We start from the raw sequence: 22,337 nt of genomic DNA, 5'->3' as shown, positions 1-22,337 counted from the left end.
TGAAAGCTAAAAATTGGTCTGGGCAGGAAGGGTGTATAAATGTCCTGTATTGAAGTGGTTAAATAAAATATTTGAAAAAAGATCAAAAGTACTGTGTATACTTGTTACTTCCCATTTGCCTCCTTCCTGTATATGCCTTATCGTTGGACAAGATTTTGACTATTGAGATGTTCTTATATGCTTTTCATTTGTGTAACATGTATACTTTTTTTCATTTTTTTATCCAATAAAGCGAGTTTGAAAAAAATACAGTACATGTTTACATGGACTTGATTGTATTTTTTTCACTCTGGTAACTGAATCTTTTTCTTCCTTTCAGATTCAGAGAAGGGAGGACAAGGCTTTGCCAGTAACTTCAGATGATATTCCCATTTCCATCATCGATGTAATGATTAGGATATTTTACAGTAAATTGTGTTTATGTAGAAATTCATTGAGATGTTCTTATATTATTATTCAACATTTTAGGTACTAAGAGCACAGGCCAGATTGGTTAGTTTTTATGGTGCTTTTGGACCAGATAAATTCAGGTTAGTATTTGGACCTTAGACTGTAGATGCATAATAAAAGGGCAGCATTTAGCTTTACTGTTTTTTTGTTTTTTGTTTTTCATCCTTACTTAAGTGGCATTGCATGGATAGAGTTTTTAAACAACAGTGATGTGCTAAAAGACATCTTCTATCAATTGGAAGAAGTAAATTTGTCGTGTGCACAGTACCTGTGGCTGAGACATCAGGTAAACTAGATTGCAGTATTTAATGTATCTATATTTAAAAGCCAAGTCCATCCTAATTATCATGTTTTGTGTTACTCCCATATTTAGACCTGCAGCTCCCCCCCACCCATTTCCCCATTCTTTCACACGCTTTTCCTTTAGCAGCGTAAGTGCATTTATTTGTTTTTGCAAAAGATGAAATCCTCCTTTAAATTTGTCAACTCCTTGTAGCAGTTTCTTGCTGTCATTTATAAAAAATTTACTTGCAGCTCCACTTGCTAGTCAGAATTCAAGGTAAAGAAATGAGGGAGTTGTTACTGAGATGGGAAGATAGCCACGAATAACCTGATAAATGTTCTAACCCTTCTCAATTTTACTGAAAAGAAGCATTTTATTTGTGTCCCCAGATTATGTCATTACGGGAGTCTTTCCAGTAGGTTCACAAATTGTAGAAAGTTCCTTTCCTCCATGGTTTTAATCTAGAAATAAAAAAAAAAAAAAATGTGTTACTGTGCATTGCAGTGCAACACAAATGCATAGGGTTGTCACTAAAAACATTACTGAACCTCAACAAGGTAAAGTGGGCTCTAAAGCTGAATTCCAGGAATGAAAAGTAGCATGAGTGATGATGTTCTACCCTGTAAATTCAAGGGAATGTAACCTTGACAGCTCAGCTAGTGTTGCAGTAAGTAGAAGGAGAGGCACGTATCTTTCTTTATATATTATAATAGTATTATGGGAGGAGGTGAAAGGGTAACGGCTGGGCTGCAATAGGTGAAGTCTTATACTCTATAGTAATACCTTTTTGGGGTTACCCTGGAGATTCGTTTCAAGGTAGACGTTTATGTTGGACAGTATTGTGCTACAATGAACCTTCTTTTTTGCCTCATAGGCAGAATTTGAAAGCAAGTTTGATGAGAAGATTCTTGAAAAGCTCCTTAGCATAATTCCTGCAAATATCCCTTCACAAGAATTGTGCCTCTGGTTTAAAAACATATTGGTTCCATTTGTGAGAAGAATTGTGCCAAAAGGACACGTATGTTATTGAGTCTTTCATAGCATTATGTTATGTTACAGAACCATTGCTTAGAGGTAAACTCCTGTTTGTGTTGAAAAACCCTTCCATACATTTCAAACCTTTAAGCAAACTTTACAGATCTTTATCTAGAATTATCAAAATTAATTAGTAAAAGTGTTCCCATTCCAATAGGAAAGGTGATGTAACAATGTTAAAAGAAAAGTTTGGGAATAAACAAAATACGCATTTATACTCGCCTAGGTGGATCCAGCATCTGATCTGCTAGAGGACTGAGCTGTGGAGGGGTGGGTGGCTAGCTCAGGCTCTCAGCAGCTTTGAGAGGCTGAGCAAGGTGCTGGTCCAGGCTTCTAGGTGGATCCCGAGCAATATAATCAGGATCTTTTCAGAGCCTGGATCAGCTCTGTGACGGCAGCCAACCGCTGGCTTTACCTCGCTGTAGGCTTTAAATGGGTCACAGGAGTGCAGAACGAACTGCACTCCTGTGATCCATAGAAGTACGGCTAAAAAAAAAACTTAGGCTATACTTCTACTTTGAGCTTTGACAAAAAAAAAAATTAAACTTATTGGTTTCTTTGTAGAGCTGCACGTGATGTTGCACTCCCCAGTTTTAGTAAATCAACCCCAGGGTTTTTTTTACTGAGGAGGAATAGAGGTCAAAATCAGCGTCCATGTATTTGGCCTGCTAAAATTGAATATGGTTATTCCAGAATGGTAGAGCTTGTCTAGAAATGTCAGCAGTACCATGGACTGTAAACAGGAGGAATGTGTCATTGGAAAAGAGAGACGAAAATTAAAGCAGCATATTGGCAGGGACTGTCATGAAGTCTGTGAACGTAGGAGATGGTGCAGGGCAATGTTGTCAGAGAATGTTTGAGGGGCAGTTGATATTCCTTTTGAACCAGGGGCAATGGAAATTAGATATTTAAGCAAGTCATAGGTTATACTATTTTCTTTCCTTCACCCACAGTCAGTATTGTTGGGGGAATCCTTCCCTCTGCGCTATTGTATTCTGACAGTGGGAGGTTTCCCCACTGTCAGAATACAATGACAGAATACGTTGAGGATTGGTGACTGGGGGTTAACACACATTTTGTCACACGAGCTGGGCATTGAAGGATAATGCACATAAGTAGTAGGCTGTTTACTGATGGGTAATCCGATTACTTCTACTGGATTGTGTGTGCTGGACAAAGGATACCGGAGAAAAACACCAGCTGTATGTTGGATGCAGGATCTTACTGGGAAAAGATTAGGAGGGGAATTCCCACAGTGACAGAGTGTCACGGAACGTCCCACACTCCGCTTGAGTGCTTCCGTCTGTATACCGCTTCCTAAGTTCTGGAACACAAGTCCAATGGATCTGGCTATAGGAACCCCCAAGAACTAGACAACACCAGTCTTGGAGTACATCAGGACTAACTTTATTTAGAATCAAAATTACAAGACTTTATATGCCGTTGGAACCTCCTCTAACAATACAACTGTAACCTAATTAACATGAGCTAATTTTCTAATCCTTTATACAGCCTAGGTGACTGAGACATGACCTTTCACCCAGACTTGTGGGCACCGAGCTTCACACAGTAATATAAACACAATAGCTGGAGCTAATTACACCTAATTAACCTAATTAACATGAGCTCCAATAGGAGTCGTCCCGTCTCCTACATTGTATAGAGGACAATGTGATCAGCTCATTCAATTAACAGGTTGCGTTCAGAATCAACCAAACCAATAATAGTCTCTACATACATCCTGGGAGATATTGTGGACAAATATTACTGTCCCATTTTAAGTAGTCCAAGATATATTTTCTCCCTCACCCTGTGCCAGGATGGCACAGGGTGACTTAGACATAAGATTTATTCTGAGTTCCACGGGCCCTCCCGTCACACAGAGTGAAAGTAGAACTCCACCATGTGATAGATGAAAAAATTTAGCACACAATAAACAGGAGGTGATGTTGTGGGTGGGGTTTTTTGTTGATAATTTTATTTTAAAAACCTTTTGAAGACTGACATAAAATTTTACTAAACTGTTTGTTGATTATTTCCCCTGTAGAAAATTATTGCAAAATGGCTGGAACATAGAGCACGGTCTCTAGAACTAACTGATAAAGTGAGTCTAAAATGTAATGTACGTATGTTCCTTGCTAAAGAACAAGTTGTTTTGAGTAAATTTCTGCTTTAAAGGGTAAGTTCACCTTTACAAAAAAAACCTGTAGGGTGAACTTACACAGGATGCCCTCCTCATCACCCCCGCCCCCCCCCCCCCCCCCAGTTTTGCTGACCCGGCGTGCGGCCATCGCCTGCTAGGAGACATTGGGTCGCTGCCTCACCGGTCGGGGGTTCAGGAACCTCCCGCAGCTTAATTTCCAAAACGTACCTCGTAAGGAGGTACGTTTAGGAGCATTCTAATTGGTTGGCGCCGACCAGTCGGAACCCATGTAGACCATCCTGTCACCGCGGGAGCAGAAGAGAGAAAGCCGTGGGGATTTCAAATCCCCGGACCAGTACAGCGACCATACGAGCTGTCGGTGCGGGGGATCGCCGGACTCCAGGTTGACGGGACTGGGGGGGATGGGGAGGGGGTCTAGTGTAAGTTTACCTTACAGATTTTCTGCAAAGGTGAACTTACACTTTAAGCTTGTCTTTAGTTTTCAGAGGTCTTTGCTACATATTTGTACTGCATTTGTGTGGTAAAGCAGGACACAGTGCTAAGCCCTGCTCTCAAGCATTGTATTTCTCTAGCACTATATTTAAAGACGGGTTGGCAGTTTGTATGAACATTTTAAAACTAAAAAACCCTTCCTCTCAAAATGAATGATGTTGTTGTCTTTCCAAAATGCTGCTTTTTTTAAAGGCTAACTGGCCAGAAAACGGTTATGAAATGGCAGAAGTATATTTTACATCGAAGAATCCAGCAGAGCTTGGCATTGCCTCTTCTTGGCTTTGGATCCCTCTGGTGAGTAAAACTCCACAGTTTGTATCACTCCTTTTTGATTATATGTAAATGTATCTGCTCTGCTTTTATGGAGGACACCAAAGCAATTTAAAACGAAGGTTATAGTACTGATTATTTTACTATAGAACATAAGAATTCCCTTCCACATACCAATTTCTCGTACATCTATAAAGATACCAATGCACTTGGATATGCCCGTCTGCACAAAACTTCTTTTTACATTTACTGTTTTTTTGTGCAAAATAATTTATAGCTTTTTAGTGGGAGTACTGTGATTCTTCAAAACGTATTCATAAATAAATCAAGAATTTTTTCCCCTATACAAACGTATGAGGCTAGAGTTTGGTAAGTTTGGTAAGTTCTGGCCTCCTTGGCTGAATACGCATTCTGCAATTTCTACAGATTGATATTATATATATATATTTTCTAAAAATGTGAGGAACAATGATGCATATGACAGTCAACATGAAAATCAATGACGAGAAATACACATGATACAAGTTATGATTATTAATTCAGATGGAGACGGCTTCAAGCATTATAAACAGTCCCTTTTGTGTAAAGAAAGCTTAGGGCAGATATTATTGTGCTTAAAAAACAATACATTGAGTACATTTATCTTTATTCCCTGTTGGGAGATATTACTCTTCTATGTAACTAATCATTAGTGGACACTTGTATTTTCTGTGTTTTTAAGTGTCTTGTACTTTGTATTATTGTTTGTTTTTGTGTTTTTTTTATGCGTAATACAATCTTCCTTAAAGAGGAGGGCCAGTCAAAAAAAAAATTAAAAGTCAGCAGCTACAAATACTGCAGCTGCTGACTTTTAATTGGACACTTACCTGTCCCAAGGTCCAGCGATGCGGGGGATCGAAGCCCCGCTCGTCTCCCCCTCCGTTCAGCGGTGCCGGCATTGCAACTGTGGGCGCCGGGCTGTGGGCGCCGGGCTGTGGGCAGCCTGGCACCCACTGCGCATGCGCGAGCGGCGCCGCGTGCCGTGATTGGCCGCTCAGTCACCTGGGACCTGTAATTTGGTCCCAGATGATTGACAGGAGGGAGGGAGCAGAGCTCAGCCCTTCCTGTGCCAAGACGGAAGTGATGTCACCAGCCCAGGCACTGAAAGAGGCAGACTACGAGGGACCCCCTAGCAACAGGCATTTAGAGGTGAGTAATAAAAACATACTAAATACTAAAAAAAATGGTATAATAGTGCAGACAAGCAATACTGGCATCAATAAAAATGCAAACAAACAATACAAAATATATATGTATATCAAAATGGAGGGTGCATAAGCCCAGCAGACATTAGGCTCATAAAAATAGAGTGGGTCAAAATACTAGCATGAGTGGAAAACACTGCAAACAGCTGATAACATACAAGAAAAGGAAAAAATTAAAGCAATAAAAATAATCCCAGTAAGTGTGTGCTAGTATCATACCAGCACGTAGCAACTTACAAAACCTGTAAGTGACAAGTCCATAAAGTGAGATAATGCCAATCCCACCAACAAATGTGACACTTCCATATAAAAAACAATTCCAATAGTGAAAGGGGAGGGGGGAGTTCTTCAGTGAGGGCACCTCCGTGTTCGCAGGCCGCTTACCTTACTGCTGTAAGGTATACAGCTTGTGTTGTGAATGGCCAGCGAATAAAGAAATCCAGTTGTACAATGGGTAACAATGGTTGAGCATGCAGGATGGCATATAAAAAGACAGACAGCATATAGTATAATTTCATGACGTCCAGAGTGGAGGGGTAGCAAGACACAGAGAAGGGGGGGGGGGTTTACACTCGTTATACAATGAGTGCGGGCATCAACCCACGAGCCCCGAGCTCCTATACCTCCAAATGTTAACTTCAGTCCTCAGTCTGTCCCCGTTTCAAACTCCTCAAAGCTCGTCGGGCTCTTTTGGCTGTAATGAATCACAATCTTCTTCTTATGCAGTCAGTCTGGACAAGGTAGTGCTCTCACTATAATTTTGGCCGTGATACCTCACATCTGTGGTGCGAACACTGTCTGCATATGTAGCCATGACCTACGTATGCGTTCGCCACCACCCACTGGGTCAGGGGACGCTTTAAAAAATTATTTTATTATCTTATTTAATTATTTTTACACTGTCCCTTTAAAAAAATGTTTTTGGTCACTTTTATTTCTATCACTAGAAATGTAAACATCCCTTGTGATAACAATAAAGCATGACAGATCCTCTTTATGGAGAGATCTGGGGTTTCTCTGCTACCCTTGAAAGCATCAGGTAAAAATAAAACATTGATCTGATGCTTTCCCAGAAAAAAACAGGCATTTACATCTGCCCTAAACCGGAAGTGACGTCATGGCGTCGCCTCTGGCCTCCTAGATCAGTGGAGACGATCTGGTCTCTCGCCAACTTTATGGCCGCCAGTGAGACCAGTAAGCCCAAGAACCACAGAAAAGTGGCTAATCGGCCACTTGGTTCACTTTTATGAAAAAAAGAAAATTGTAGTACCTGGGCTGCTGCTTGCCCACAGCAGGGCTAAAGGGGGGGATGACGACTCGCCTGCCTGGTGCCTGGAACTGCATGCACAGACACATTTTTATTAAAATGTGTTTTAATTTTTCTGGTTGTAAACATTGGACATATGAACAAAAGCACATCCTTCTTTACTGTGTACTTACCTCTATCCAAAGCATGGAGTGTGATTTCTTTCTGCTGCCTCATTCCACTGTTATCACAATAAATCTCCCCTCAGTGAGATCTGCACTGTGAGACTTAAGATCTCCACCCCTGCTGCTGGAGCTGGGGAAAAAAAATCCCTATATCTGTGTGTTTTTAGAACGATCTGCAAAATTGCGGCAGATAAACTGGCAATAAACAGATACAACTCATGTAGGAGATTTTGTTTTGTCTGTGTTTCACCACCTCACTGGGTATATGTGAGGATTTTCAACCACTTTAACTCAATTTCTTGGATAGGGGGGCTGATAATAGTTTGGACCCCAATGTGTCCCCTGTCCTCCAATGCAACTAATCAAATACACTTTGTGCTTGATTAGCTGAATTCTCAAATACGGAGGAATGACAGCTCTGAAACTGGAGGCCAGGTAATACACATGGCTTCCAGTTTAAGTAATCGCAGGAAAGCTTGGAAAACGGATGTTTCCCGATCACCTCACAGCAGGTGCCGTTTCTCGCAGCTCAGGCTTCCCAGAGAAATGGAAGAGCCTGAGAACAACTTGGGGTGTTGCTGGTGGAGGCAAGGGAGGGCAACACACCTTCAGAGCTCCATAAATATGCTCCATAAAAGTGACCAGCCGGCTTTAGACCTGCCTGGATCACTTTTAACAAAGCTGAACTCTTGCATTTATAAACATACCTTGGTAGACACGGGATTAAGACATTTGGGGCTGTTCATACATGGTGCCATAACTGATATATTCTGCACTGGATGAATACCAGTCACCATTAGGCACAATTGTTTTTTGCATACCCCTTTCACACTGCAGTGCAGCCTGGAGGTGTGGTGTATTAAGCTGCGATTAAATGCAGACATATCAAAGGAAGTTTACTCCCTATATAACCCCTCCTCCTTCCAGGAGCACATCAGTTTTTTCGCCAGTGTCTAAGGTGTTGGTCACGAGTGAAGAAGTGCTCTGAGGAGCTCCAGGAGGGATCCATGCTGGATTTAAATTCCTCCATAAAAAGAAGCCAGATCCATCCAAAGTGCCACTGAGGCCTAAGATGGATGGTACCTGAGACCTCGTATCTGAAGAACGAGGTTTTGCCTGTCACGCCTCTTTGTAGGGCTGGACACCAGGAACCCAGGGCTTAGGTCTTGTTACATTACCTAAAACTTCCTGATGGGGTGCTTGTACATGGCCCAAGGCAGTTGTAACCCCGTTTTAGTGACCCAGTCCTTGAAGGTTTGCTAAACGCAGCCCGCTGTGATGGGTGAAGGGTTAATTCAGCAAAATCCTGCGGCGAGGATAAGGTAAGGGAAGAAACTTTGGTATTAAAAACATCTATTATTTTCTTCCATTAAAGGAAAAAAAAATTTGTCATTCCTTAAAATCTCCACTAGATGGAGTCTATGCACATGCCTTACTCTGTTGTCTTCACTGTTAGCTCAGTCCATGTCTGGCTGCACAGCGTGTGGAGGGAGATTTGCAAGGTAAAAAAGAAATCTGCAAAAAATGTCTTTTTCTCCCCCTGATGGGACCAGAGGGTTAGGTGGACAGCAGCGCTTCACCCGCCTTACATTACCACCCCTGCTGTTGGGGATATGGAGGTCCCGCTATTTCACCACTAAAAGTTTTTTACTGTGGCTGTATTTTTTACTTATCTGTGCCTCACTGCAGGAGTCTCTGCCCCCCCCCCCCCCTCATGTTGGGTCTGGGACCCGAAAAACTCTGCGCTCAGGCGCGGGAAACATTTTAAATAAAAAAAGGGGTGGAATTTTTCCGAGGGGGGGTCCTAAACGCAGGTGCCGTGAAAGAGGACGCATGCCAGGCTAAAAGCAGATAAATACAGCTGTGTCAGTCTCTCCTCTGCTTGTGAGGAGGAAACAAGCTGCCTGCACACAGGGACACGCGAGCTGTGGGACACGTATGGGTTGCAAAAACTGGCATTCCTGATTCAGGAAGGACACTTTTTCCAGCACTAGGCTGAACTTTATAGTGGCTTTTAAAGTGACTATTTTCAGCGATTTAGTGCAAATTGTATAGCGTCTCTGTTTTTGTACTTAGGACTATGCTTGCCAAAAAAGTAAAGGTTTCACCCCCCAGGCATTGGAATCTTGAGCTGTATTTCCATGCTGTCATCCTCGCCTGAATTACCAGTTATGGCAACTCAGGGTGAGCCATTGGAACAAATTGATGGTGCAGCTGCCTCTCACATCTCAACACCTGTATACATGACTGAAGATGCCCTTTCCTCCTCCCTCCAGGGTCTGGAAGAAAAATTAGCGGCTTTAATCGCATCCTCCATTCAAATGGAGAGGAAGCATACTAGGTCCCCTTCCCCCACTTCAGCTTTGCAAGGGGAACAGTGGGCTCACAATGAGGTGTTACCCTTAATCAATCAGGAAGAAAAGCAAACCGATGATTCCTCTGCAGAGGAAACAACGGTAGATGAACCCTTTTCAGCTTCTCAATCTGAGAAATTGCTGATACAATCTCTTACAGAAATGGTTTGTTCCACTTTCATGCTGCCTCTAACAGAGTCTCATGAAAACTCGCCCTCTTCCTTAGGTTCTTTAAAACCTTCCCATCCTTTGCATGCGTTTCCAGCACATACATTTACTAGAACAGATTATTTTTGCTGAATGGGATCACCTGGATGAGCATTTTCTTCCTCCTAAGAGGTTTTCAATTCTCTATCCTCTGGAGGAGAAATGCTCCAAAAAAAGGAAAGTACCAGCAATTGACGCTGTGATTTCCAATGTGAATAATAACTTAACTTGTCCTGTAGACAATGCACAGATGCTTAAGGATCCAACAGATAAGAAGTTGGAATCGTTGCTAAAATCTGCCTTTTCCATAGCAGGTTCCATCACTCAGCCCCCAGTCGCCGCAATAGGCGCCTGCCAATCCCTAAAGGACCAATTTAAACAGGCCCTTGGAGAGCTTCCTACACAACAAGCTCGGGATTTGGCTGAACTACCTAAGGCATTATGTTTTGCCATAGATGCCATTAAAGATTCTATTCACCAGGCATCCCGCCTTAGGCTTATGCTTGTACATATACGTAGAATCCTGTGGTTGAAAAATTGGTCAGCTGAAACACCATGTAAAAACCTCCTAACTGGGTCCCCCTTTCATGGGGAGCGACTATTTGGAGAAGACTTGGATAAATATATCAAGACAATTTCTAGTGGGAAAAGTACTATTTTATCAGTCAAAAGAAAATATAAACGCCCTTCGTTTAAACGGCAACTTTCCCCTGCGCCAGGGGCTTCTTCCTCTAGGCAGTGGCGACGGCCTCCGCCATCAGACTCTAGAGGAAAACCTCAGGGTCAGACCTTTTGAGACCAAAAGAAGCCCTGGGGTAGGAAATCTGCAAAACAGAATCCTAAAGCCTCATCATGAAGAGGCAACCCCCCTCACGAAGGTGGGGGGAAGACTTCTGCAATTTTCAGAAGTCTGGAAAAAGGAAATTCAGGACAGATGGGTCATCTCCACAGTAACGCTGGGGTACAAGCTGGAATTTCAGGACTTTCCACCGTCTCGCTTCCTGAGGTCAAGCGTTCCCAAAGATCCAGAGAAGAAACAATCTCTGTTTCAGGCTCTAGAACGATTAATATCTTAAGGGGTGATCACAGATCCCCACAAAAGAGCAAGGTCTGGGGTTTTATTCAAATCTTGGTACCAAAACCAAATGGAGACTTCAGACCCATTCTAGATCTAAGAAAGCTAAATCAATTCCTGAAGATCCGCTCCTTTCGCATTGAGACAATCAGGTCAGTAGTTTCTATCCTTCTAGGAAGAGAACTTCTGGCGTCAATCGACATCAGGGATGCATATCTGCATGTCCCTATATATCCTGCTCATCAAAAGTTTCTGTGGTTCGCGTTAGAACAGCAGCATTTCCAGTTTGTAGCCCTGCCCTTCGGGCTAGCAACAGCACCCCGGGTGTTCACCAAAGTGTTGGCCCCACCTCTAGCCAGGTTAAGGGCACAGGGCATAACAATCGTAGCGTACCTAGACGATCTATTACTTATAGATCAATTTTTGACTCGTTTGGAGCAAAGCATACACACTACAACTAACTATCTGAAAAGTTTGGGTTGGATTCTCAACCTAGAGAAATCTTCCTTAATACCGCTAAAAAGGCTGGAGTACTTGGGTCTGATCATAGACACAGCCCAGAAAAGGGTGTTCTTGCCTCAAACAAAGATCAACTCCATAAGAGAGCTGGTGCGGAGGGTCAGGTCAAATGGCAATCCCTCCTTTCGTCTCTGCATGAGGTTGCTAGGAACCATGGTGGCTTCATTTGAAGCAGTTCCCTATACCCAGTTTCATTCAAGACTGTTGCAAAACAGTATCCTGTCTGCTTGGAACAAAACAATTCAAGCTTTAGCCTTGCCAATGCAGCTGTCCCCAAGAGTGGCCCAAAGCCTCGCTTGGTGGTTATTAACCCAGAATCTGCTGAAAAGAAAATCCTTCAGAGCAGTCATCTGGAAAGTGGTAACGATGAATGCCAGCCTTTCATGCTGGGGAGCAGTACTAGAAAAGACAATTGTCCAAGGACAGTGGTCAAGAACCGAAAGAATCTTGCCCATCAATATCCTAGAGATTCGAGCAGTACGTCTGGCTCTAAAGGCCTGGACTTTTAGGTTACGGGATTGTCCTGTCAGGATTCAATCCGACAATGCCACAGCTGTGGCCTATATCAATTACCAAGGGGGCACCAAAAGTTTCTCAGCACAGAGAGAGATGAACCATATTCTTACTTGGGCAGAAAGGAATGTTCCATGCCTTTCTGCAATCTTAATTCCGGGAGTAGAGAATTGACAGGCGGACTACTTAAATCGCCAGCAGTTATTCCCAGGGGAATGGTCTCTTCACTCTGATATATTTCGGCTGTTTGCCAAAGATGGGGGACTCCGGACGTTTATCTTCTAGCATCCAGGTTCAACACGAAGTTGGTCAACTTTGTGGCCAGAACAAGGGATCCATTCGCATGCGGAACGGATGTGTTGGTGACTCCATGGGATCAGTTCTCACTGATCTAAGCATTCCCCCCTATTCAGTTGCTGCCTCAACTTCTTTGCAGGATCAAACTAGAAAGAAAGCCGATAATTCTGGTGGCACCAGCATGGCCCAGAAGGTCATGGTACGCAGAAATCGTAAAGATGGCAGCGGAGGGCCCATGGTCCCTCCCACTATGGCCAGATCTGCTCTCTCAGGGACCGATATTCCATCCTTCCTTACGGTCTCTAAATTTAACGGCTTGGCTATTGAAACCCACATTCTAAAGAAACATGGGCTTTCTGGGTCAGTTATCTCTACCCTGATTAATGCTAGGAAGCCAGCTTCCAGAACTATATATTATAGAGCTTATGTATCCTGGTGTGAATCCAAGGGAATGGCACCCTCGGAGATATATTATAGGCAGAATTCTTGCCTTTCTACAGTTAGGGGTAGAAATTAAATTGGCCTTAAGTGCTATTAAAGGCCAAGTCTCAGCTTTTTCGGTCTTATTTCAAAGGCCACTTGCTACTCATTCTTTAGTCTGGGTCTTTATACAAGGGGTGACGCAGCTTAATCTGCCCGTCAAACCTCACTTGAACCCTTGGGACTTAAACTTAGTTTTGTCTGTATTACAAAAACAGCCATTTGAACCGATGCAACATATTCCCCTAGTCCTTCTGACAAGGAAGGTGGTATTTTTGGTTGCTATATCCTCTGCAAGAATGGTTTCAGAATTGGCTGCTCTTTCTTGTAAAGAGCCATATTTGATTATTCATGAGGACAGAGTGGCGTTACTCCCTCCTCCAGGCTTTTTGCCAAAAGTAATTTCAGGTTTTCACACGCACCAAGATATTGTCCTGCCATCGTTTTTTCCAAAACCATATTCCAGAGAAGAAAAGTCACTACATTGTCTTGATGTGGTGAGAGCAGTGAAAATCTATTTAAAGAAACTGCTCAGATTCGTAAGACTGATGTCTTATTTATTCTGCCAGAGGGTCCTAAGAAAGGACAGGCAGCGTCGAAATCCACTGTCGCTAAGTGGATTCGGCAAGTGATAATTCAGACTTATGATTTAAGGGGTAAGATTCCCCCATTTCAAGTTACGGCGCATTCTACCAGGTCGGTTAGTGCTTCTTGGGCAGTGCGTCATCAGGCCTCCATGGCTCAGATCTGTAAGGCCGCAACTTGGTCTTCAGTGCATACATTCACCAAATGTTATTAGGTGGATGTAAGAAGGAATGAGGATATCGTCTTCTGGCGCAGTGTGCTGCAGGCAGCAGTATACATCCTCAGGTCTGGGTGTACCCAGCAGGTTGTTTCTCCCACCCCTCAAGTGGCATTGCTATGGGATGTCCCATTAAGTAATTAAGGGTCTGTGTCCCATGATGTACGATAAAGAAAATAGGATTTTTATTACAGCTTACCTGTAAAATCCTTTTCTTGGAGTACATCATGGGACACAGAGGTCCCTCCCCTATTTTTTGGTATTTAAGTATATTGTTTTGATACAAAAACTGATGTGCTCCTGTAAGGAGGAAGGGTTATATAGGGAGTAAACTTCCTTTGATTCGGTTTACCAGTGTCAACACCTGAAGGTGGCCTATAACCCATTAAGTAATTACTTAAGGCTCTGTGTCCCATGATGTACTCCAAGTAAAGGATTTTATAGGTAAGCTGTAATAAAAATCCTATTTTTTCTAAAACAAGCATAATATTAGAGTTTGATGTTTATTTTTATTGAAGAAAGAAGACTGTGACTGTGAGGAAGTTCAGCAGTTGATGAAGCTTGTCACCAGCCTCCAGGAGTTGGTGGAACTATATAGGAAATATAACTGCAGGCTTGCCCTTTCTGATTTTGAAAAGGTAAGTTATATGTCTTCAGTAGTTTCTGAAACTGGTGTTGCAGTTTTTTACTTTCCATGATCTTTGATACTACTCTTGACATTTTAGGAGACTACAACTACAATTGTATTCCGTATGTTGGATAAAGTCTTGGCTCCTGAACTTATTCCATCCACTTTAGAAAAGGTTATTAGGCCCTATATGCATCAGCATAACCTAAATGAAGAAGAACTTTTACTTCAGTACATCAAGGTAATTCAAATTACTAATGACAAGTGCTTTTTTTTTTTCTCTTAGACCACGTGTCAAAAACGCAGCCCGAATCCAGCCTGTTTATTTTCAGCTGGAACATGTTGGAACCCCCGTTCCACCACCTCCGTCTCTCGCCCTCCGCTCCCCGCTTACCACTGTCACTTGTAAACAAAGATGGCTTCCGTGTTTACAAGGACAACTTTCCCCTAGGCAGCTTTCACATATCCCTGCCTGCCCTGCACTCATGGCAGGGACAAGGTAAATGCAGCTGCAGTGTGGGTTGGAGCATTATATGGTATCCTGCACTGGAATCCCCATCTGTGCCTGCAAGCAGAGATGCCAACCAAGTGCAAGTGAGGGAGAGAGAGGCAAAGCTGGGAGGTAGGGCCGGGTAGGTGAGATGTGAGGAAGCTTTTTGGAATGGGGAGGAGAGGTGAGGGCTGTGACAGGTTATTCACAGAATCGGTCCTCCGCCCTGTAATGTAAAGGGGCACTGTGATATAAAGGGGAATGCACTGTAAATGGGCACTGTAATGGTTACAGTGCAGTCCACTTTATAACACAGTGCCCCTTGCAGTCATGCACCCCCTTTTTCTCTTTAATCGCAGTGCACCCTTTTACTCTGCCTCCCTTGCACAGCCCTACCTTTTCTTAGGACAGAGGCAGGATTCAGCCTGTATGTCCTCTACAGGGTATCCCACCCTACCGACCATGTCATCCTATCAGCAGGGGGCGGGAGGAGCTGCAGATCTGGATTATATTAACAAGCGGGTGATTACCTGCTTGTTAATATGAAAAGACTCCCGCTCTATGTGCAGATCTCCAGCTCCTCCCGCCCCCTGTTTTGCAGATAGAATGATATTGTTGGCGGAGTGGGAGAGCAGGAAGAAGAGACACAGGCATGGCTACATAGCGGGAGTTGAATGGCAACCGCTGTCTGTGTTTGCCCTGTCCAGATGGTGTTAACCGCTTACCTCCTGCTGTGCGGTCCAGTCATCAACAGGCCGCTCTTGGGACACGCAGCCCCGGTCCATCGGGAAAATGTTTGGTTTGCCCTATGGCCAGTCCGGGCCTGGTGATGCAGTTTCCTGAGAAAAAACAAAAAAACCCCTTATTTATTTTTAAAACCCGCATTTCTTTCAAGATAGCACAATGTGAATGTTCAAGGAAAATGGTTATCAGATAAATGCAGTCTGCCATTGTTATCTTCCCTATAAAATTTTAGTTGCCTGTCTGACATAAAGATGCAGTCAGTCTCAGACCTAGAAAAAAAGGATATTGGTTGAACTAGATGGACTTGTGTTTTTTTTTTTCAACCTGACCAACTATGAAACTATACATTTTAAAGAATGTTTATTGTTACTGACACGCAATTGGTGTGTTTGAAAAGTAGTTTGCGAAATCTTGAGGACGTCACTTGCCACAAGATTCCACTGTGTGGCCAAGGCACCTGTGGGATATGCTACAGTGCCTTTGAAATTTTCCACATTTTGTCATTTTGCAACCAAAAACGTAAATGTATTTTAATTGGGATTTTATGTGATAGACCAACACAAAGTGTCACATAATTGTGAAGTGGAAGGAAAATAAGTGGTTTTCAACATTTTTTACAAATAAATATGTTAAAAGTGTGGCATGCATTTGTATTCAGCCCCCTTTACTCTGATTCCCTTTAAGGAGACATACAGCCAAAACTCGTTTGGCTGGACTTCTCCTATGGATCACAGGAGTGCAATCCGTTTTGCACTCCTGTGACCTGTTTTCTGCAGAGAGTGGACTGAAGTCTGCTCTCTGCTGACGTCACGGATATCAGTTGAAGCACCGGGTCACGCCGACAATGGGAGTCTGGATCCGCCAGGTGCCTGGACTGACACCCCGCTCAGCCTCTCAGTGAGCCGCTGAGAGCCTGGGAGGGCCGCTCTGGCCCCTCCACAGCTCAGAGCTCCAGTGAGCGAGCAGGGAGAAGAGCAGAGAGCTGTTACTGACAGTCTACAGCTCTGTGCTCGGGGGAACTGTCAAAACCAAGTGATCAGGGATGTTCCATCGCCCGATTCTCAGTGCAGAGGCGCCTGGGGACAGATGCAGCATCGGACCGACTTCTCGTTTAACCAAATTCTAGTGGAACCAATTGCCTTCAGAAGTCACCTAATTAGTAAATAGAGTCCACGTGTGTAAATAAATCTTGGTATGAATACAGCTGTTCTGAGAAGCCCTCAGAGGTTTGTTAGATAACCTTAGTGAACATACTTCATCATGAAGGCCAAGAAACACACACAAATAAAATTGTGGAGAAGTTTAAAGCAGGGTAAGGTTATAAAAAATATCCCAAGCTTTGAACATCTCACGGAGCACTGTTCAAGCCATCATCTGAAAATTGAAAGAGAGTGACACAATTACAAATCTATCAAGACATTGCTGTTCACCTAAACTGAAAGGCTGGACAAGGAGAGCATTAATCAGAGAAGCAGCCAAGAGGCCCATAGTAACTCTTGCAGTTTGTGGGAAGCCATGTGGGGGACATTGCAAACATATGGAAGAAGGTGCTCTGGTCAGATGAGAGCAAAATTGAACTTTGTGGCCTAAAAGCAAAATGCTATGTGCAGCAAAAAACTAAGACTGTACACCACCCTGAACACACCATCCCCATCAAGAAACATGGTGGTGGCAGAATCATGCTATGGGGATGCTTTTCGTCAGCAGGGACAGGGAAGCTGCTCAGAGTTGATGGAAAGATGGATGGAGCCAAATACAGGTCAATCTTAGAAGAAAGCCTGGTGGAGTCTGCAAAAGACTTGAGACTGGGGTGGTGGTTCACCTTCCAGCAGGACAACGACCCTAAACATACAGCCATAACTACAATGAAATGGTTTAGCTCAAAGCATATTCATGTGTTAGAATGGTCCGGACCTAAATCCAATTGAGAATTTGTAGCAAGACTTGAAAATTGCTGTTCAGACGCTGTACTCCATTCTGACAGAGCTTGAGCTATTTTGCAAAGAAGAATGGGCAAAAATTCCACTCTAGATGTGCAAAGCTGGTAGAGACATCCCCAAAAAGACTTGCAGCTGTAATTACAACGAAAGGTGGTTCTACAAAGTATTGGCTCAGGGGGGCTGAATACAAATGCATGCCACACTTTTCACATTTATTTGTAAAAAAAAATTGAAAACCATTTATCATTTTCCTTCCACTTCACAATTATCTGCCAGTGTTGGTCTATTACATAAAATCACAATAAAATACATTTACGTTTTTTGATTGAAACATGACAAAATTTGGATTTTTTTTTTTAGGGGTATGAATACTTTTTCAAGGCACTGTATATCACATCCTGTTAATGTAGGGTGCCCTGCAGAGTCAGTAGGAGTGGGCAGAGCTAGCTGGCACTCCGTTTAAATCAGACAGTGCTGGCTTGTTGATGTCAGCAATGCCTGGTCCTGGATGACAAGTAGGCATTGGGAAGAAGTCACTGTAGACACAGAACAGACATGAGTCTTCTCACTAGATAGCTGTGTGACTCTCATTCCTGCAAGGCAGCCTGTTTATTATTAGTCACGGCATAATTGAGGAAAATACTGAGAAAAATAATACAGGAATTATAGTATGTGTATTCTTTGCTGCATTTTCTTGTTTTTTTATTTCCACCTGTAAACAATGAACGCATACATAAAAATATTTTCGGAGTGGAGTTTCAGAAATTCACTTATATTTGTTGTATTTTAGGATATGTTGGAGCGCTGCAGTTCTCGCTCTGCATCACTGTTTGAAACTGCATGGGAGGCAAAGGCAATGGCTGTTGTTGGGTGTATGACAGATACAGATGTAAGTAAACCCATCTATTTTCCTGATTTTTATATAAAAAATGCTTAGTTGTGTTTTTCCCTAATAAAATGTTCCAGTTTTGTCTGCCTTGTACACTCCATGCAAACTTCAATGGCTTACATCTCTTGGACTCTGGAGGAGAGTAATCCCTGCTTCTGGACTTGGACCTGTGTTGTGGGTGGGGGGATGTCAAATTTTGACCTGGCTTCAGGCATGTGGTACGCCGCTAGTAAGACTCCTGCTATACAGTCTGTGAGCTCTTCAAAATTTGCAAGTTCTTTTGTCCTAAGAATTCAAATATGTAAAGTGCAGCGCTAGAAACATCTGACATGTATTACCTATACATGTGGGAAATGTGTAATAAATATAACAGGTGTGCTGAGAAAGATACGAATAAACCAACGTAAAATTGTGATGAAAACCAGCAATAAAAATCAAAAAGTGTCTAGTGAAATATGGAACAGCAAAAAGTGGAAGTCCATATGTTGAAAGGTGAAAGGGTATCTTCTCCAACAGGGGAGTACCGGTAGGCACTGGAAGACTTATGGATACTCAAATGAGGAAGAGACAGCAGATGTCAAGGCAAACAGATGTTGAATGGAAGTAAATGGATACTGTGCCAGTTGCCCAAACTTCAATCGGCAACCACCATCTTCTACCGGTGTTCGTGGCCCACAGGACTCCGTCTGGTTTGACTTCCCGGGAGTTTATCCCCATGCCTGTTTGACGCATTGCTATATGGTATTTGCGTCCTACGGATCTGGTAAGAGTATCCATTTACTTCCATTCAACATCTGTTTGCCTTGACATCTGCTGTCTCTTCCTCATTTGAGTATCCACACGTCTTCCAGTGCCTACCGGTGCTCCCCTGTTGGAAAAAATACCCTTTCACCTTTCAACATATGGACTTCCACTTTTTGCTGTTCCATATTTCACTATAGACCCTTTTTGATTTTTATTGCTGGTTTTCATCACAATTTTACGTTGGTTTATTCGTATCTTTCTCAGCACACTTGTTATATTTATTACACATTTCCCACATGTATAGGCAATACATGTCAGATGTTTCTAGTGCTGCACTTTACATATTTGAATTCTTAGTGGACTTGGTTTGTCTGTCAGCTGCTTTTGGTGCTTTATATTTTTTGGTTCAGCGCAGCATTTTGTTATTTTTCATATTTAACTTTTGTCCTAAGGACTGATTTACCATCCCGCTCCATGGTCTTTGGCAGCTCAGGTTCTGAAGGAAAGGGGCATCCAAGTCTGTAATTCCTATGATGCCTCAGGTTAGGAAGGCTATATTCAGCAAAGTCTGTCATCAGATATGGAATGCACAATTCTCTTTGTTTGAGTCTTGGGGGTTCCACGCTAGGAGTTCTTTTGGGGATGAATCCCCTTCTTCCTTGCAGCTGGGCCTGAACCAGCGTTGGGCTCTCAGCACTTTCAAGAGCCAGGTTTATGCCAATTATATTATCAGAGACCACTGGCCTCCTATATGTGATCAAGACCTTTGTAAGGGGGTCTACCGTATAACCACCCCTTTTTGTTTTCACTGTGGATCCATGGGATGTAAATGTGTTTCTCTCTGAGCTTCAGAAATCGCCAATTGAACCCATTAGAGACATTCTTATCCCTACTATCCTCCACAAGGTTGTTTTTTTTTTTTTTAATCTGAAATGTTTTTATTGTGTCACAAAATCAGAGGTACAATAAGAACATGCATAGGAACATCTCTTTAGGGTGTACAACAATATCAGTATAGCATACAGACGGTGATATAAGGCACGTAAACCCAGGGTATGGCATTTCTGTTAAAATATCTTTGTTGTCAGAGTCTTCGAGTGAGAAAGTGATAGTCCTAAGCACCAAGGCCTGAGGTGTGCCTTGGCCTGACTGGTCAGTATGCCTGAAAAGAGGGCAAAAGACACAAATTTAGGTGAAGAAGGGAAGGTAACAATCGATCAAGAGTAGTAGCGTGCGCCCGGATGGCAACAGTATGTATCCGAAAATCCGAAAAGTGTGCCCTATGACCGGAAAAACATTCCCCCCCCCCCCCCCCCGACTTGGTGATGAGACAGAACCCCCTACAGACCTGTGAAGCTACCAAGAACCCAACTAAACATCCCGTGAATGATTGGACAGGGCCTGAAGTCCGAGACGACCCAGAAATGAGAATGAACTGCTTGTAAATGAGGATGCGTGGGGGAAGGGGAGCAATGGCTGCCCCGAGGAGCCCCTGCAAAATGAATGGCCGAGAAGATCAAAACTACAAACGGACACCAGTGAAGTGCTCAGTGAAACCCCTCCCAAGCCCTGGCCTGGCCATACTGGTATGGGGAAGTGCGAGGGTGAGTGCCAAAGAACAACTGGTAGGAGTTCAAAATGCTAAATACCTGAAGGATGTGATGAAGTAGGTGGATGAGGCCCATGCACTATGGCAATAAGTATTGACAACATGGAGAAACCATGCCAGACACAGAATACTGGTCCCACCTGATGCGATCGGGTCGTGCTTCAGCCTGTGACCTGACAACCGAGCCTAAAACAGAACTGAGGAAGGAGGGCCAGACTCCACCCCAGGGAAATAAGTCCCATGGCATGAAAACAGTCATACCCAAAGTGACTGAAAACCCCCCTACCTGGAACCGGCTGGGGAACAGAAAAGATGACCGGACTGACGTCCCTGAGCAGTCTTCAAGGCCACATCCTAGACAAGATCCGAGCCGAGAGTGGAATCCAGAATCATGATGACGTTTGCCCAAACCTACCACTTAAGGACCAATAAGGGGATAACGAATGCCAATACAGCCCAACCTGAGAACATGCACAAGAGAAATAAGACAAGACAAGAGAACAACAACGCCCCTCTGTGTCTACCTAAGTATGAGCGGAAATGCCAAGACCACTGCGCATGAATAGACCTGATGATGGACCCCCCCCCCCCTCGTGTGAGTAAAGAGTGAGCCCGAGTAACCTGCCGCGCAGAGACAGGTAATTAACTGAAAACTCAGGGCTGGTGCACCCACAGACCGTGGTGGGTAATCATACAGGTGTGGTGAATGAACGTGCATCGTATGACGTATGTTATACGAGCGAGAAGATTGTGGTCAACAATCATTAACAAACGAAACCTCAGCCCGTATGGATCTGTAGACGTGACAGATCCTGACATGTGAGCCCTAGCTACCTGACGCAGGTACAACCATGAACAAAAAACTGAGACATGACAAACAACGAAGATGAAACCGCTACCGGAGTATGTGCTGTGACTGAACAACGATGCCCCTCTGAGAGATGCTGAGGCTGAACACTGAAACGGAAACGTTAGGGCAGAAACATGAGCACAATAACGCTATGACAGAAATGCTGAACTAAATGCTGAGACAGAAACGTGATGACAGTAAAACCCTGGGGCATGAATGTAATGACAGTAAAACCCTGGGGCAGAAATGTAATGACAGAAAATACCTGGGGCAGAAATGTAATGACAGAAAATACCTGGGGCAGAAATGTAATGACAGAAAATACCTGGGGCAGAAATGTAATGACAGAAAATACCTGGGGCAGAAATGTAATGACAGAAAATGCCTGGGGCAGAAATGTAATGACAGAAAATACCTGAGGCAGAAATGTAATGACAGAAAATACCTGGGGCAGAAGTGTAATGACAGAAACCCAGGGGCAGAAATGTAATGACAGAAACCCTGAGGCAGAAATGTAACGACAGAAACCCTGGGGCAGAAATGTAACGACAGAAACCCTGGGGCAGAAATGTAACGACAGAAACCCTGGGGCAGAAATGTAACGACAGAAACCCTGGGGCAGAAATGTAACGACAGAAACCCAGGGGCAGAAATGTAATGACAGAAACCCAGGGGCAGAAATGCCATGACAGAAACCCAGGGGCAGAAATGCCATGACAGAAACCCAGGGGCAGAAATGCCATGACAGAAACCCAGGGGCAGAAATGCCATGACAGAAACCCAGGGGCAGAAATGCCATGACAGAAACCCAGGGGCAGAAATGCCAT

At 43.4% G+C, this 22,337-nt stretch overlaps 1 protein-coding gene across 1 annotated transcript in view; it reads left to right on the top strand.

Moving 5' to 3' along the window:
• Nucleotides 1-22,337, top strand: part of KNTC1 (kinetochore associated 1) — a 521,537-nt gene that overhangs the window by 131,846 nt on the left and 367,354 nt on the right. The window contains exons 19-27 of the mRNA XM_073627545.1: nucleotides 320-385; nucleotides 469-530; nucleotides 625-736; nucleotides 1,608-1,751; nucleotides 3,816-3,872; nucleotides 4,617-4,718; nucleotides 14,135-14,254; nucleotides 14,342-14,485; nucleotides 18,209-18,307. Coding sequence (XP_073483646.1) covers nucleotides 320-385; nucleotides 469-530; nucleotides 625-736; nucleotides 1,608-1,751; nucleotides 3,816-3,872; nucleotides 4,617-4,718; nucleotides 14,135-14,254; nucleotides 14,342-14,485; nucleotides 18,209-18,307 — 906 coding nt within the window. The remainder of the gene's footprint in view (nucleotides 1-319; nucleotides 386-468; nucleotides 531-624; nucleotides 737-1,607; nucleotides 1,752-3,815; nucleotides 3,873-4,616; nucleotides 4,719-14,134; nucleotides 14,255-14,341; nucleotides 14,486-18,208; nucleotides 18,308-22,337) is intronic.

The sequence above is a fragment of the Aquarana catesbeiana genome, linkage group LG01 (genome assembly GCF_042186555.1).
Source record: "Aquarana catesbeiana isolate 2022-GZ linkage group LG01, ASM4218655v1, whole genome shotgun sequence".
Lineage (NCBI taxonomy): Eukaryota > Metazoa > Chordata > Amphibia > Anura > Ranidae > Aquarana > Aquarana catesbeiana.
Note: the sequence above shows the minus strand (reverse complement) of the source record. Positions and strands in the feature narration are given on the sequence as shown.